The following is a 15710-nucleotide window of genomic DNA, read 5'->3' as shown; positions in this document are numbered from 1 at the left end:
CTTCCCATCCCCTATGGGCCTCAAACTCAAAATTTGAGGCCGTCTAAAATCTGAGGCCCAAGGCGACCGCCTTGGTCGCCTTGGGCCAGGGCCGGCCCTGGGACACTGGTAGTTATTACAGTTAGTTGCAATTGAAGCTTTTCTCATAAATATAATAGCATACAATGTCTTCGGACGGGATGATAAACTGATTGGGCAATGGATAAGAGTATAGAAGCGTATCCAATATCTATTAATACGTGTCGGACTTTTAGAGGACAATTACAGGGAAAAAAAAATTTACCCGACTTTGAAGCATTGCTAAAATTTGAGTTCAAAATTAAGTTTGATTTTGAAGAATATTTGTACAAATGATGTGTCAAGAGGTGATTCTAATTTTTGAAATGATAGTCCTTACTTATACAATATTCTATACTACCTTGCATTACAAAATCGAACAAGTCAGTACCACAACTATCAGAAATGTGCAATTTGCCCTTGGCAGTCATTTCTGGCTAACAAATGGAGCGCGTTAGTTAATAATTCCATAATTACCCTACAATATGACCGTTGTAGCCCTGACTTGCTCAATTTTGTAGTCTATGGGTAAAATACTGATTTTTGATAGTTGAGGGGGGTTTTATATTTTTTTGCCAAATAAATATTCAGACTAAGATACTAAGAAGATAAGCACTCTCAGTATTAAAAAAATCATTATAACCCAAATATGTTAGTATTTTCTCAATAAATTGCCAGGTTTAAAAAAAAAAAAAAAAAAAAAAAAAAAAAAAAAAAAAAAAAAACTTATATAATTTACAAAATTAAAGAAAAAAAAATTGATTCTTTTTACCCCCAAAAGAAAAAAAACGATTCATATATTAAAGATACAAATAAAAAAAAATGATCCTTATATTAAAGATACAAAACTCCTATAGGAATCATTCATTTCCTCTCAAAAGTTTGCCAAAAATACAGTGCACTTCTAGACAAAGCCCATTTAGCCTTAGTTTTAGATCAAGCTGATGTTGTACTTCTCTTGTCAAGGTTTTAGTCCACAAGAAATTAACCCACTTGGAAGGAGGAAAAAACCCAAAATAGGAGAGACAGCATGCCTTGCACTTGAACAGCACCAACAGTCAGTATTTCAAGTTCATGTCCATGATTTCCAAGCCTTATGCATCTTATTTGCAAGATATCTAACTCCATGAACAGCACAAATAGTCAGTATTCCAGAAACAGCCTACCTTGCACTTGAAATCATAACCCTATGCCTCACAACTTTCCGCATGCATTTGGTAACCACTTCCCTTGAATTAATCACAACTTCGTGTATAACTTGACCTGCAAAGACAATGTGATGTTAATGAAATCCAAACAAAATTGTTGCATCAGATACCCATTTGGAAATCTGCATATGAATTTAAGCAATTTTTTTTTTTTTTCTTTTTCCCCACAAATATGATTTGAAGCATATGGGAGGCTAGAACTCTTAATTCAGGGAATATTTGGGTTTCATTTTCCTATCAATCTACACCATCAGAGTTGTTGTTCATACCAGATTTACCAACTTTTTTCTCTTCTCCTACTCTCATCCTCATTTGGCTTCTGACCGTCGCTGGAAGAATAAAAACAAGGGAGGAAACTGTAGATAAACTAGAATCCTGGTGTTGATCGATAGGAACATATCAAGACAACAGTGCAATAATGAACTTTTCATGCCAGCTACACTGCTTTTAAATGATTTTACTAGATAAAGGTAGGTAGAGTATCATGTTTCAACACTGAAATTACAAATATATGCGTGGCCTCACCATAGTCCCCAAATAAAAGTGAATGTTTGAATAATTGATAAGGAAATATTGGACCCTTTCATAACAATAGAAAAAGAAAAGATACAAGATTAAATCTGTTCTGGGAATTGAGAACTCAAGGATTTGAATGGACCTGAGATATATTTACTTGGTGACCACCAGATGATGAAAATCTCAACAAGTCATTGGTTGCATGTTCTTCTAGATATGGCTTATACATTGTTTGGAATAAACCAAACTGCCCTTGCACAATATTATTTACCTGACAGGTAATAAAGATGTCAATGGAAAATACCAGAGAACAGAAGAATAGATCATGCCGATTTCACCTCCAAGGTCAAGGAAGTGCCATACGGATGTTAGGCACTAATAATATCTCCAAAACAACAAAGATAAAAATGAACAGTTATGTAAAAGAACATGTAACCGCATCCAGGAAATATCTAGATTTCAGAACATTCTATTATAATAATTACATTATTCCTAATATAATTCAGAAGCCATATCTTGGCAATATTAGACTTTCCATTATTGGTTTATGAACTACGTTAACTGAACTCGGGTACGTCTGTCAGGTACAAGCACCGTGGAAACCTTAATCTTTGTTTTATTATCCATTCTCATAGTTTCATTGTATGATAATTGCCACAATGTTGTTTATCTCTTTCATAATTGTAAATTAACTATATTGTTTTTCTCTACTCATTTGGCATGTCATAAAGTATAATAGGTCAAAACGCTGTTTCATGGAATTTGTCTTTTAGTCTAAAGTAATATGTTGATCATACAATCTGTGAGGAGCACTATGCATTTAACCTATCATGCTTTGGTTTTATAAGCAAAACTATCTCCAATCTCTCCCTCTCTTCAATAATCAAGACTAGATGACAAAACGGTTCTAGTTTTAGTATCTCCCCACTCTTTTTTTCACTATTTTCTTACTCGCATTCACTTTACTAAAGTAACATTAATACATTCAGTTTAGTCCTACTTATCTTAAACTCTTTTGATTCTACACCGTCACTCTGAACAATTAATTTAACATTGTCCCTTCTTTAATTTTATTAATCCGAAAAACTTCATCAATAAGTAGCCTAGACCATGAACTTCATCCTTTACGTTTTTTTGTTAATTCATGTATAGTCAAGTAAAAAAGATAGAGGCTTAACATCAATCATTGATACACGTTTACGATAATTGAAAATTCGTTTGTTTCTCTTGCAGTTGTTCTAACTATAATTGTAACTCCATCTTACGCATCCTTTATCATTTCAATTTATCTATTTATCATGATAGCCACTAATTATATGTATAATATCAGAAAGCCCAAAGCACACTAACACTATCAAAAGCTACAACTACAAGTCATATTCTTCGCCTAAGATCTAATTAAGTTGTAATCAACCTTACCTTATTTTTATCTTCTGCAAAAAGCATACGTAGATCACCCATATATGACAAGCTACATATTTTGGCAAAGAGATCTTCCTGGAAGAGCATCAAATTATTTTACAAATAAATTAATAAGTTGTAGTATTAAATAATTTAAGTGACAGGAAGCAAACCTCATTGAATTTGGATGGCCAAAGAGGGAGAGCAGCAGATGTTGCAGCTCTCAAATTAACAAAGTTTACATTTGAAATATCCAGATTATCCTTCAGTATATGAACCTTAAAAAAAAGGTTTAGAGAAAACAGTTCGGTCATATAAAAGATAATGAGCACATTCAGTGGATGATAGATCATAACTAACAGCAAACAATTCAGAGAAAGTTAAAGATAATAGCATGCAAAATTTGTGAACCACACACATCAAAGAAAATCATAAGCAGAATCTAGAGTCTCTCTCAGCTTAACTCGGTCACACAAAATAAAGAAAGAAACCACCCTATATCACTGTGCTTGAATTTTTTGTCAATTCAAAAGATAAAACCTCAAACATGCCAATTCTAAGTACAGGGCTGAAATTCATAGAATTTACACAAATAAAGCCCAAAAAGAGGCCATACTGACATCATGACCACATCCACCACAAATTCTTCCTTAAGTATCCCTATGTTCTCTTTCCACATTGCCCATAAATTTTAAGCAAATATGCTTTCTAAGTAACTTTATCCATAAACCTCCATCTCGGTACACCCACTCATCGACAAAGCTTCTCACATAGCTAAGCATCACCTGCTATACATAAAATAGGTTAAAGAAACACCTCCAAATGAGAGAAGAGGGTGGATGATGAAATAGTAAGTGACCCGTCATCTTCTCTTGACATATGATTAAATAGGCAACAACATGATCTTATTAGGCCATTGAATGCATGAAAAAAAATGTCACTTTAGAAGGAACCATATATGTCAACAATAAGTCAGGTGAAATGAGCTTTCCCATCGTCCATCAAAGATGGGTAATAGTCAGTGGAGAATAAGATCTAACCTATCAAGAAGCCACGTCTTTTTTACCACTTCATTGACATCCACCCTACGACTAAATGGCGGCAGAGGAGGTCCTTCAATGATAACATGATTCATTGAAGGACCTCCTCTGCCGACTAAATTAGGAATATGAGTCATGTGCTGGCAATTTCGTTTTCAAAACTTATGCTATAATGTGTCAAAGTGTCTTGAGTTGTTCGAGTACAACCATAAAAGACAAGGCATACACAGTTTTGCAAAGAACACGACGATAAATCCACATATTCAATCATATATCTAGGGAACAGGTAAATTGACCTTAGAAAGACCTAAACTGACTTACTTTGATCGTGGTGAGCCTCACAATTCTATTTTAATTTTGTTCTTTATCAATGGCTTTCAAAGGTAATTGTAATACCCCGATAATTTTAAAAGATTTATTAATTAGGATTAATTATTTTATTTTATTTTTCAATGATTTATTTTATTTTATTGAGTGCTAGATTAATTATCTTATTTTAATTAAGTTATATTTCGTGATTATGTATGATGATTGATTGTTTGTGTGGTTGATTATTGATTGAATTATTGGTGTGTTGATTTTATTAGTATTATATGACTTAGTTGTAAATTTTTGTTTGTTTATGTGCTTCATGTAATTAGTTATTTTAATTTCTGTATTTAATTAATTATCTTATTTATTTAAATTAATTGGATTGGGCTTAAGGAAAGTTGGACCAAAAGATGTGGTCTTGGGCTTGTATGAAACCTTATTGCGTTAATTAATGAAGGTCCGTGGTTATTTAATTATTTAAATGATCACTTTTGTATCAATTATATATATATATATATATATATATATATAATTATATATAAATATAATTAATTAATAATTGTTATGGAAAGATATATATATATAGATATATATTTATTGATATTTATAAGTATATATGATTTAATTAACTAATGAGTTAATTATGGAAGGAATATATATTTATATATATATATGTTTATAGATATAAATTATTTAAAGATTATTATTTTAATTCATAATACTAGTTGGAATAGGATTTGGAATTTAAGGTGTATAAAAATACACATAAGGCTTTAGGGTTAAAGGTTTTACACGTTAGAAAAATAAAACAGACAGAGAGAGAGGAAGAAGAAGGGCTGACAAGGAGGAGGTCGGATCTGAAAAGGAGGACGTCGGAATTGGAAGAGATAATTAAAGCTTAAAGCGTCGGTTTCGTTTCGAAACCTTCAGGCGAGTTTTCTCTAACTTTCCTCTTAGAACTCATAAGGATTTCACCTTGAGTATCAAGGCTTTAATTAAATTTATTTGTTTAAAAATTATGGTTAGATCGGAATAATTAAAAAGTATAAACTATTATATTTGATTTTTAGATTATTGGATTTTAATTGATATATATAGGTGTTATGTATATTTTAAAATCAATCTATAGGTGGATTTGTGACCCAAGAGAGTTAATTATGATTTCTTTATTTTCTAGAATTGTTCTGTAATTTTCTGGAATTTTTCTGATATTTTTAGGAATTTATTAGGATTTATTTTCCTATTATTTGTTAGGAAAATAATTTTATATATATATATATATATATATATACTAGGTAACTGGCGCATGTGGAGCGGCGGCACAATAAAGAATTGATCCAGTGCGGCGCGGTGTAGGATAATAGGGTGTATATGCCAATTAGGGCCATTTGATTAATTAAACTTATGTGAATTGATATGGTGCATCGCGGCGCATAAAACTTTGGTGCGCATGTGTATCTGGACCATAGAAGTGGTCTGGTCAACTATGGGATTATTTGGTGTATTGCAGACCATGAGAAGATGGTGCACTCGCTGATCTGGACCTTAGATCTATTATAGTTAATAGAAAATAATCTAGTGTGAGCGTGTTCATTTGCGCACTCATTTATGACCATTGGATGCGGCATAAAGGAAGTGATGGATTCAGTGTGGTGAGCTCACGGTAGCTGAAAGAGCTTAGCCAATACCAGCACACAAGGAGGCTTGAATCTAGCGCGTGCAAGTGCATAGTAAGCACGTGGGCGCGCGTGGGAAACTATGTTGGCCTAATTCGACACTAGAAATTAAAACGGTCATAACTTAGTCATTTTAAATCGAAATTGGGTCATTCTTGAGCTCAAATTCAAGGATTTTTCGTCTTCTTTCCAATGGTACCAATTTCATTATCAGATTCCCATCCTACTAGGAGATATTTATGTTTTAGTGAGAAAGTGTCGGAAAACTATTTAAACCAATATGGAGTATTTAAAGGAAACTATTTCTGACATATTTAGTTGCACTAATTTGGGTAAATATAATAAATTAATAATTTGTTATGGAAGGAAGTATATAATTATTTATATATGGGTATATATAGTTTAATTTGTCTATGAATTGTATGGAAGGATGAATATATATATATATATATATATATATATGTATGTATGTATGTATATTGATTTTAAATAATCAAGGATTATTAAAGAAGGTGTTAAACACATATATACATTAAATAACATATGTGTAGGTATATATATATATAAATCATTTAAGATGATTAATATTATCATTCTTATTTGGCATATCTTAATAGGCTGGTTGTTAAATTAATGATATGCGTATAATATGCATGTGATGGCTATGTATGATTTAGCGTATTGTTAATTTTAAAGTTAATTCATGGTTAAAGTGTGGGCATGGATGAATTGTCAAATGATTAAATATATTACCTAAATATTTGTATGAATAGAATACATATATGGAAAGTATGGATGAATTGCTAATTAAATGTATGAATAAATATACCTGTGGAGGCATGGTTGAATTGCCAATGTATAAATATACATACACGGAGGCATGGTTGAATTGCCAATGTATAAATAAATATACTTATGGAGGCATGGTTGAATTGCCAATATATAAATAAAAATATTTACAATGGCATGGTTGATTTGCCAAAGCATAATTACGTTGTTATGTGTTAGATGATTAAAATATTATCTATGGTTATTGTATGTATGGATTGGATTAGGGTTAGATATTCTTAAATGAGAATAGTTTAGTACTTACTGGTTAGTGTATTATTTTACATTAATAAAATAATATTGGGGAAGGCGTGGATGATTTGTCAAAACTTGGATTTTGGATATGTGATTTAAACAATTTAAATCATTATCGGGTTGGGATTAAATAGAGTATTTCTTTTATTATAATTTGTTGTTTAAATGATTAGACAACTGACTAGGATGGGATTAAGGTCAAAGGAGTTTTTATAAAATGAAATGGTAGATTGGTCTAGGTATGAATATTTTTTTAATAATTATTTAATAGGTATGGAAATTTAATAAACCTATTAATGGATGTGATTAGTATAGTATATATAATTATATATAGACATGTATATCGTGCTTTATTAAAGTTAAAACTTTATTAGGTTTGGTTTTGATCAGAGATGATCTGCTTATTGGTTTTCAGAGGCCTGGTAGAGTGAACTTGCTCGTAGGGTTTAACCCACGATTTATTTTTCAGGTTATTAGAGGTTTCAGTCTCGAGGTTGAGGATCCGCAGCTGGGAGACTGTCATTCGTCTATTCATCTTGTGTACTTTTAAATAGTATTGGATTATTGGATAATGTTTTAAGGGGTCCTTGAGTTATGGGATTTCCGAATTGTAATTGTTGGAGAATCATTAAGTAATATTTATTTATTAGTTTTCTTCAGCGGTTTATTTATTCTTTATTATTCATCTTTGTATTCTGTGCTTGTTAAATACTTAAATTGTTTTGATATCCCTTGATTTTGTGCGCGGACTTGATCAATCCGTGTTCCAAAATTAGGGGGTATTACAGTTGGTATCAGAGCACTCCAGGTTCAAGTGTCCCTAGGGTGTCTTTCGTTTTGTGACTTCCGCGTTGTGTACTCTTTTACTTAGAGCTTAAGTTTAGGATTCATTGTATTCTATATTCGGTCCGTTAGTGTGTCCTAATGGTAAATCATTGAGTCTTATCAGGAAAATGGTAAGACACCGATTTAGAAGGTATTGGTAAATCGTTGAGTCTTCCCCTAATTTTGAAGTATGGGTTTTATGGATTTATGCACCAATAAAATAATATGGAGGTATTTTAGGGACGGATTAACGGAATAGTTAAGTCCTACCTATTTATTTATGAATTGTATGGTTTAATACACCGGTATGGGACGGTGGCATTTCAGGGACGGATTAACCAAAGAAGTTAAGTCCTACCTATATATTTATAAGGGAACGGATTAACCATAGCGTTAAGTCCTACTTATTCGTGTCAGGTCAACGGAATAGTTGGATGGTATGCCATTGAAATAATATGGTTGGATAGTTTACTTTTATGTGGATATAATGGATTATATATATATATATATATATATATATATATATATATATATATATACATACACACACACATATATGGGCCATGATATAAGCTTGAGTCTCAGGATCAGTGGTTAGGATGGAGGCGTATATTGCCGATTGAGATGGGTAGCTGGGTTTAAGGATGTGTGGGCTCTGGTAGAAGGAGGACTCATAACCACCTTTGTGTGCGTTTTACATGAGATACCCACTATCCGGTTGAAACTGCTTTAGTCCAGTGAGAGTCTCTAGTGTGTACTTATATTTATCAATTATATAAATATGGAATTAGCTAATTACGTGATGTGTCTGCTAATAATGAATGTGTGTGGATGGGTTAATTTCCACACGGATAAAAGGAATAATGAAATTTGAAATTAAATAATCAAAGTTTTTATTTCATGGATTTGTGAATTCCGAGGACGGAATTCCGTTTGTTAGGGGGGAAGAATGTAATACCCCGATAATTTTAAAAGATTTATTAATTAGGATTAATTATTTTATTTTATTTTTCAATGATTTATTTTATTTTATTGAGTGCTAGATTAATTATCTTATTTTAATTAAGTTATATTTCGTGATTATGTATGATGATTGATTGTTTGTGTGGTTGATTATTGATTGAATTATTGGTGTGTTGATTTTATTAGTATTATATGACTTAGTTGTAAATTTTTGTTTGTTTATGTGCTTCATGTAATTAGTTATTTTAATTTCTGTATTTAATTAATTATCTTATTTATTTAAATTAATTGGATTGGGCTTAAGGAAAGTTGGACCAAAAGATGTGGTCTTGGGCTTGTATGAAACCTTATTGCGTTAATTAATGAAGGTCCGTGGTTATTTAATTATTTAAATGATCACTTTTGTATCAATTATATATATATATATATATATATATATATATATAATTATATATAAATATAATTAATTAATAATTGTTATGGAAAGATATATATATATAGATATATATTTATTGATATTTATAAGTATATATGATTTAATTAACTAATGAGTTAATTATGGAAGGAATATATATTTATATATATATATGTTTATAGATATAAATTATTTAAAGATTATTATTTTAATTCATAATACTAGTTGGAATAGGATTTGGAATTTAAGGTGTATAAAAATACACATAAGGCTTTAGGGTTAAAGGTTTTACACGTTAGAAAAATAAAACAGACAGAGAGAGAGGAAGAAGAAGGGCTGACAAGGAGGAGGTCGGATCTGAAAAGGAGGACGTCGGAATTGGAAGAGATAATTAAAGCTTAAAGCGTCGGTTTCGTTTCGAAACCTTCAGGCGAGTTTTCTCTAACTTTCCTCTTAGAACTCATAAGGATTTCACCTTGAGTATCAAGGCTTTAATTAAATTTATTTGTTTAAAAATTATGGTTAGATCGGAATAATTAAAAAGTATAAACTATTATATTTGATTTTTAGATTATTGGATTTTAATTGATATATATAGGTGTTATGTATATTTTAAAATCAATCTATAGGTGGATTTGTGACCCAAGAGAGTTAATTATGATTTCTTTATTTTCTAGAATTGTTCTGTAATTTTCTGGAATTTTTCTGATATTTTTAGGAATTTATTAGGATTTATTTTCCTATTATTTGTTAGGAAAATAATTTTATATATATATATATATATATATATATACTAGGTAACTGGCGCATGTGGAGCGGCGGCACAATAAAGAATTGATCCAGTGCGGCGCGGTGTAGGATAATAGGGTGTATATGCCAATTAGGGCCATTTGATTAATTAAACTTATGTGAATTGATATGGTGCATCGCGGCGCATAAAACTTTGGTGCGCATGTGTATCTGGACCATAGAAGTGGTCTGGTCAACTATGGGATTATTTGGTGTATTGCAGGCCATGAGAAGATGGTGCACTCGCTGATCTGGACCTTAGATCTATTATAGTTAATAGAAAATAATCTAGTGTGAGCGTGTTCATTTGCGCACTCATTTATGACCATTGGATGCGGCATAAAGGAAGTGATGGATTCAGTGTGGTGAGCTCACGGTAGCTGAAAGAGCTTAGCCAATACCAGCACACAAGGAGGCTTGAATCTAGCGCGTGCAAGTGCATAGTAAGCATGTGGGCGCGCGTGGGAAACTATGTTGGCCTAATTCGACACTAGAAATTAAAACGGTCATAACTTAGTCATTTTAAATCGAAATTGGGTCATTCTTGAGCTCAAATTCAAGGATTTTTCGTCTTCTTTCCAATGGTACCAATTTCATTATCAGATTCCCATCCTACTAGGAGATATTTATGTTTTAGTGAGAAAGTGTCGGAAAACTATTTAAACCAATATGGAGTATTTAAAGGAAACTATTTCTGACATATTTAGTTGCACTAATTTGGGTAAATATAATAAATTAATAATTTGTTATGGAAGGAAGTATATAATTATTTATATATGGGTATATATAGTTTAATTTGTCTATGAATTGTATGGAAGGATGAATATATATATATATATATATATATATATATGTATGTATGTATGTATATTGATTTTAAATAATCAAGGATTATTAAAGAAGGTGTTAAACACATATATACATTAAATAACATATGTGTAGGTATATATATATATAAATCATTTAAGATGATTAATATTATCATTCTTATTTGGCATATCTTAATAGGCTGGTTGTTAAATTAATGATATGCGTATAATATGCATGTGATGGCTATGTATGATTTAGCGTATTGTTAATTTTAAAGTTAATTCATGGTTAAAGTGTGGGCATGGATGAATTGTCAAATGATTAAATATATTACCTAAATATTTGTATGAATAGAATACATATATGGAAAGTATGGATGAATTGCTAATTAAATGTATGAATAAATATACCTGTGGAGGCATGGTTGAATTGCCAATGTATAAATATACATACACGGAGGCATGGTTGAATTGCCAATGTATAAATAAATATACTTATGGAGGCATGGTTGAATTGCCAATATATAAATAAAAATATTTACAATGGCATGGTTGATTTGCCAAAGCATAATTACGTTGTTATGTGTTAGATGATTAAAATATTATCTATGGTTGTTGTATGTATGGATTGGATTAGGGTTAGATATTCTTAAATGAGAATAGTTTAGTACTTACTGGTTAGTGTATTATTTTACATTAATAAAATAATATTGGGGAAGACGTGGATGATTTGTCAAAACTTGGATTTTGGATATGTGATTTAAACAATTTAAATCATTATCGGGTTGGGATTAAATAGAGTATTTCTTTTATTATAATTTGTTATTTAAATGATTAGACAACTGACTAGGATGGGATTAAGGTCAAAGGAGTTTTTATAAAATGAAATGGTAGATTGGTCTAGGTATGAATATTTTTTTAATAATTATTTAATAGGTATGGAAATTTAATAAACCTATTAATGGATGTGATTAGTATAGTATATATAATTATATATAGACATGTATATCGTGCTTTATTAAAGTTAAAACTTTATTAGGTTTGGTTTTGATCAGAGATGATCTGCTTATTGGTTTTCAGAGGCCTGGTAGAGTGAACTTGCTCGTAGGGTTTAACCCACGATTTATTTTTCAGGTTATTAGAGGTTTCAGTCTCGAGGTTGAGGATCCGCAGCTGGGAGACTGTCATTCGTCTATTCATCTTGTGTACTTTTAAATAGTATTGGATTATTGGATAATGTTTTAAGGGGTCCTTGAGTTATGGGATTTCCGAATTGTAATTGTTGGAGAATCATTAAGTAATATTTATTTATTAGTTTTCTTCAGCGGTTTATTTATTCTTTATTATTCATCTTTGTATTCTGTGCTTGTTAAATACTTAAATTGTTTTGATATCCCTTGATTTTGTGCGCGGACTTGATCAATCCGTGTTCCAAAATTAGGGGGTATTACAGTAATGATTAGGGCATTATTTAAAACTGAATTTGAAATTGAACAATAGAATGATGGTTGATCGATGGAGCACATTCCAGAGGCTGAAGATTGAAGAACTGTTGGTTTTGTTGGGTTCAAATACTAAGAGCGTTGAGGCAACTCCTGAGGATGTCTATTGATTTAACCTGACATACATATATCTTTGGAAACTCTCTTAAACCACAATTTTATAGATTCACCTTACTAAAAGGAATGAGCTACCTAACCAACGGGCCAATGGCCTAGCAGTACCAAACCATACTTCCCAAAGGGAGGTCAGGGGTTCGAGCCTCGGTAGAGGCATGTGTATGTGAGTACCAACCAAGAAAGAAAAAAAAAACGTATGAGCTACCTATGTTAGCTACAAATACGGAATTATAGTTAACCTAGGTATGATTTTGAAGTCTCTAGACAACTGGAGAGAAATTCTTCAGTGAGTAAAATTTCCCAATTACTCAATCTAGGGTTTCCATAGACACCATTATATGTGAATGAGTGTTCAATAAGGAGGAATTCATCGATTCAAATCAAATCAACCGATCAAAGTTTCGAGCAAAATGAGGACAATCACTGAAGAAGCAGATTTGTGAGGAATGAAGTATATTGACTAGCAGACAAACGGCCTGAAGATTTGAGTGGGAAGTTTGGTGTCAATCTGTGTCAATAGGTAACTAGAGGTGTTCCAGGGTGTGGGAACTGTCAAACAAGTTGTAACTTCTTTCTCATATAATCGATTGTGCCTATCTAGACTAGGTCCCATGATTATTTCCGGTTGGGTTTACTACGTAAAACTGTGTCTCTCCTCTTTACTTTATTTTCAATAGGTCTAAATCACTACTTGTACTCTGAGGGTGTCGATCACCAATCTAGCACTAAAACCTTGATTTTCCCTTGGTATAATTTTTTTTTGTTTTTCTTTTGATTCAATTAGTTTTCAACCTGACTAATCGAAACCTTATTCCATCCATATAAATTAGTCTTATCTTCTCAATCATAAACCCAAGTTCATTGTTACGATCTTAGGCAGCTTTGTTTCTTCCATGAAGTTCACATTCTACAGTAATGCCTAAGTTTTAGAATGATGGCAGCTTATTTTCTTTCATTAAGTTTCATTTTACATCTCCCAGATACCTAAGCTTTAGAGTGATGTCATCATTAAAAAACTAATTCAACCTTACATCCCCAACCTTAGATCTAATTCTTCTTTTAAGTGAGCCCTCATTTTAGAAGGCCCCGAAAGAATGATCACGTAAAGAAGTCAAGCACACTTAGCATGTTACAAAACACTATAATTTCTCTGTACGATATCATAATGGTATTACTATTAACATTATATATTCTTATATTATTGTAGATACGTTTTTTTTTTTTTTTTTTTGTTCCTTTTCACTCTCTTTTGCAATCCATGGATGTAAAAATTATCATTTTAATTTCAATGTATATGTCTACTGAGTTGTATTTTATCAAACACAACTTAGAAAATATAGAAATTGCATATCGTCAATCAAACTGTGAATACTTGATTAATATAATGCCATACACATAATGAGCTCACGAATTTATTTCTTCTTTATGTATATTTCAACTTTTCTATTCCTATAATGCATTTCCCATACACCAAAAAAGGCTTCTAATAAACGGCTGAAAACAGGAAAGGAATGAGGTAGGTGAAGGCACAATCATGATTAGTCCAAATCAATTTTTAGATGAAAGGGTTTCTGATTTTCTTTCACATCGAAATATAATTCACAACTCACAAGGAACTTACAGTATCATCATGTAAAGGCATAAGAGTATTAAGTATTCAAGGTGGGAACTAATACATCATAATATGATTTCACTCTTTCCTTTAAAAGGGTTTAACTAAACACATTTCTTTTCTATCATTTTCCTCAGAAATAAAGTCAAGATAAGTCCAAAGTTTAAAAAAGAGAAAGAAAATGATAACATAGCACTCTTAGAGAAGACATACAAGTTTTTGTAATCGACCACTAAGATAGAACCTCTCCCAATTGAGTATATCCCGTATCAAATCATCCATTCGAACAACCCCGTACTTGAACATCTGCCAAAAATTGCTCAAGGGTGAAGGATTTTAAGAAGACACCCTGAAACACATTTTATACCAAAATATATAACAGACAAACGAAAGCACTGATGTACAATAGGTTCTATGCGTGTGCATGCAGATACACCAGATATTGAACTCGTTGAATTTTTAATACCTTGTTATTCCTGGTAACAAATGGGTTGAAGTGTACTCCAACACTAATTTCATCTGCAACATCAGTAATCTAACACAACAAACCAAATATTTAATCTTAGAATAAAAAAGAACCAATTTAAGAGAGAGAGAGAGAGAGAGCAGCACCAGCCTTGCCCTGCTAAGGTGCACCATCCAGGAGGCATAGTGATCTCGATTCATTTTCAAATTCGTGGTGCCAATAAAAATAAATAAATACAATTAGAATCTATGGAACTTCTGTTCTCTTCAATGACGGAAATAAGATTTTTATTTTTTATTTAAAAAAAAAAAAAAAACAAGTTATGCAATCCAAAACTTACCTCAGCATGCCATTGCAGATGATCTACTACACCTACAATGTAATCTACCATTGATGACTGGAAAACCAAAAGCGAGGTAAAATTTCAGATAGTTAAAACATAAAATTATTAAAATAAAGTCAAAAGAAAAGAAAAAGGAAATTGAATTAGACGATAAGGCCTTTTCTCTTCTTCTTCTTCTTCTTTTTTTATTTTATTTATTATGATAGTTAGAAGAAAAAGTCAATCATGCAGAAAAAATTATAACCTTGTCACAATTATTTGGATGGAGAGCTGAGCCATAGACACAACAAAATTCTACAGGGGGGAGAATTTTCAGCAAACTCGTAAGCTCTTCAGATTTGTCCTCCATTGCAACACTCTGTAATTGCATGAAAATAGTCATATCATAAGCAGAATATTATTTGTTGCATGACAATGGCCGTCTCTAAGCCAAGATTCTCAAAAAAATACGAACAAATACTAAATTCCAGTAACTCCTTAAAATAAGGACCATCAAAACATATCCAACATTCTTGACCCATGAAGAAGCACTTCACCTCTTCACTACAATTCAATCATTTTCATCATGTTGAATGG

General features: G+C 31.6%; 1 protein-coding gene across 1 annotated transcript; it reads right to left on the bottom strand.

The window, feature by feature from the left end:
• Positions 1-591: 591 nt before the first annotated feature.
• Positions 592-15483, bottom strand: LOC132268716 (uncharacterized). The gene is made up of 10 exons (XM_059769512.1): positions 15379-15483; positions 15134-15188; positions 14938-15002; positions 14792-14860; positions 14539-14631; positions 3356-3460; positions 3201-3278; positions 1924-2052; positions 1535-1640; positions 592-1320 (listed from the first exon to the last, which is right to left on the bottom strand). The coding sequence occupies exons 1-10, from the start codon at positions 15481-15483 to the stop codon at positions 1220-1222; spliced, it is 906 nt and encodes a 301-aa protein (XP_059625495.1). The 3' UTR covers positions 592-1219.
• Between the last annotated feature and the right edge of the window lie 227 nt (positions 15484-15710).

Source organism: Cornus florida, unplaced genomic scaffold (assembly GCF_030987335.1).
Source record: "Cornus florida cultivar Cherokee Brave unplaced genomic scaffold, ASM3098733v1 CherokeeBrave_3.0.0_Hap2_Chr08, whole genome shotgun sequence".
NCBI classification, from domain to species: Eukaryota; Viridiplantae; Streptophyta; class Magnoliopsida; order Cornales; family Cornaceae; genus Cornus; species Cornus florida.
Note: the sequence above shows the minus strand (reverse complement) of the source record. Positions and strands in the feature narration are given on the sequence as shown.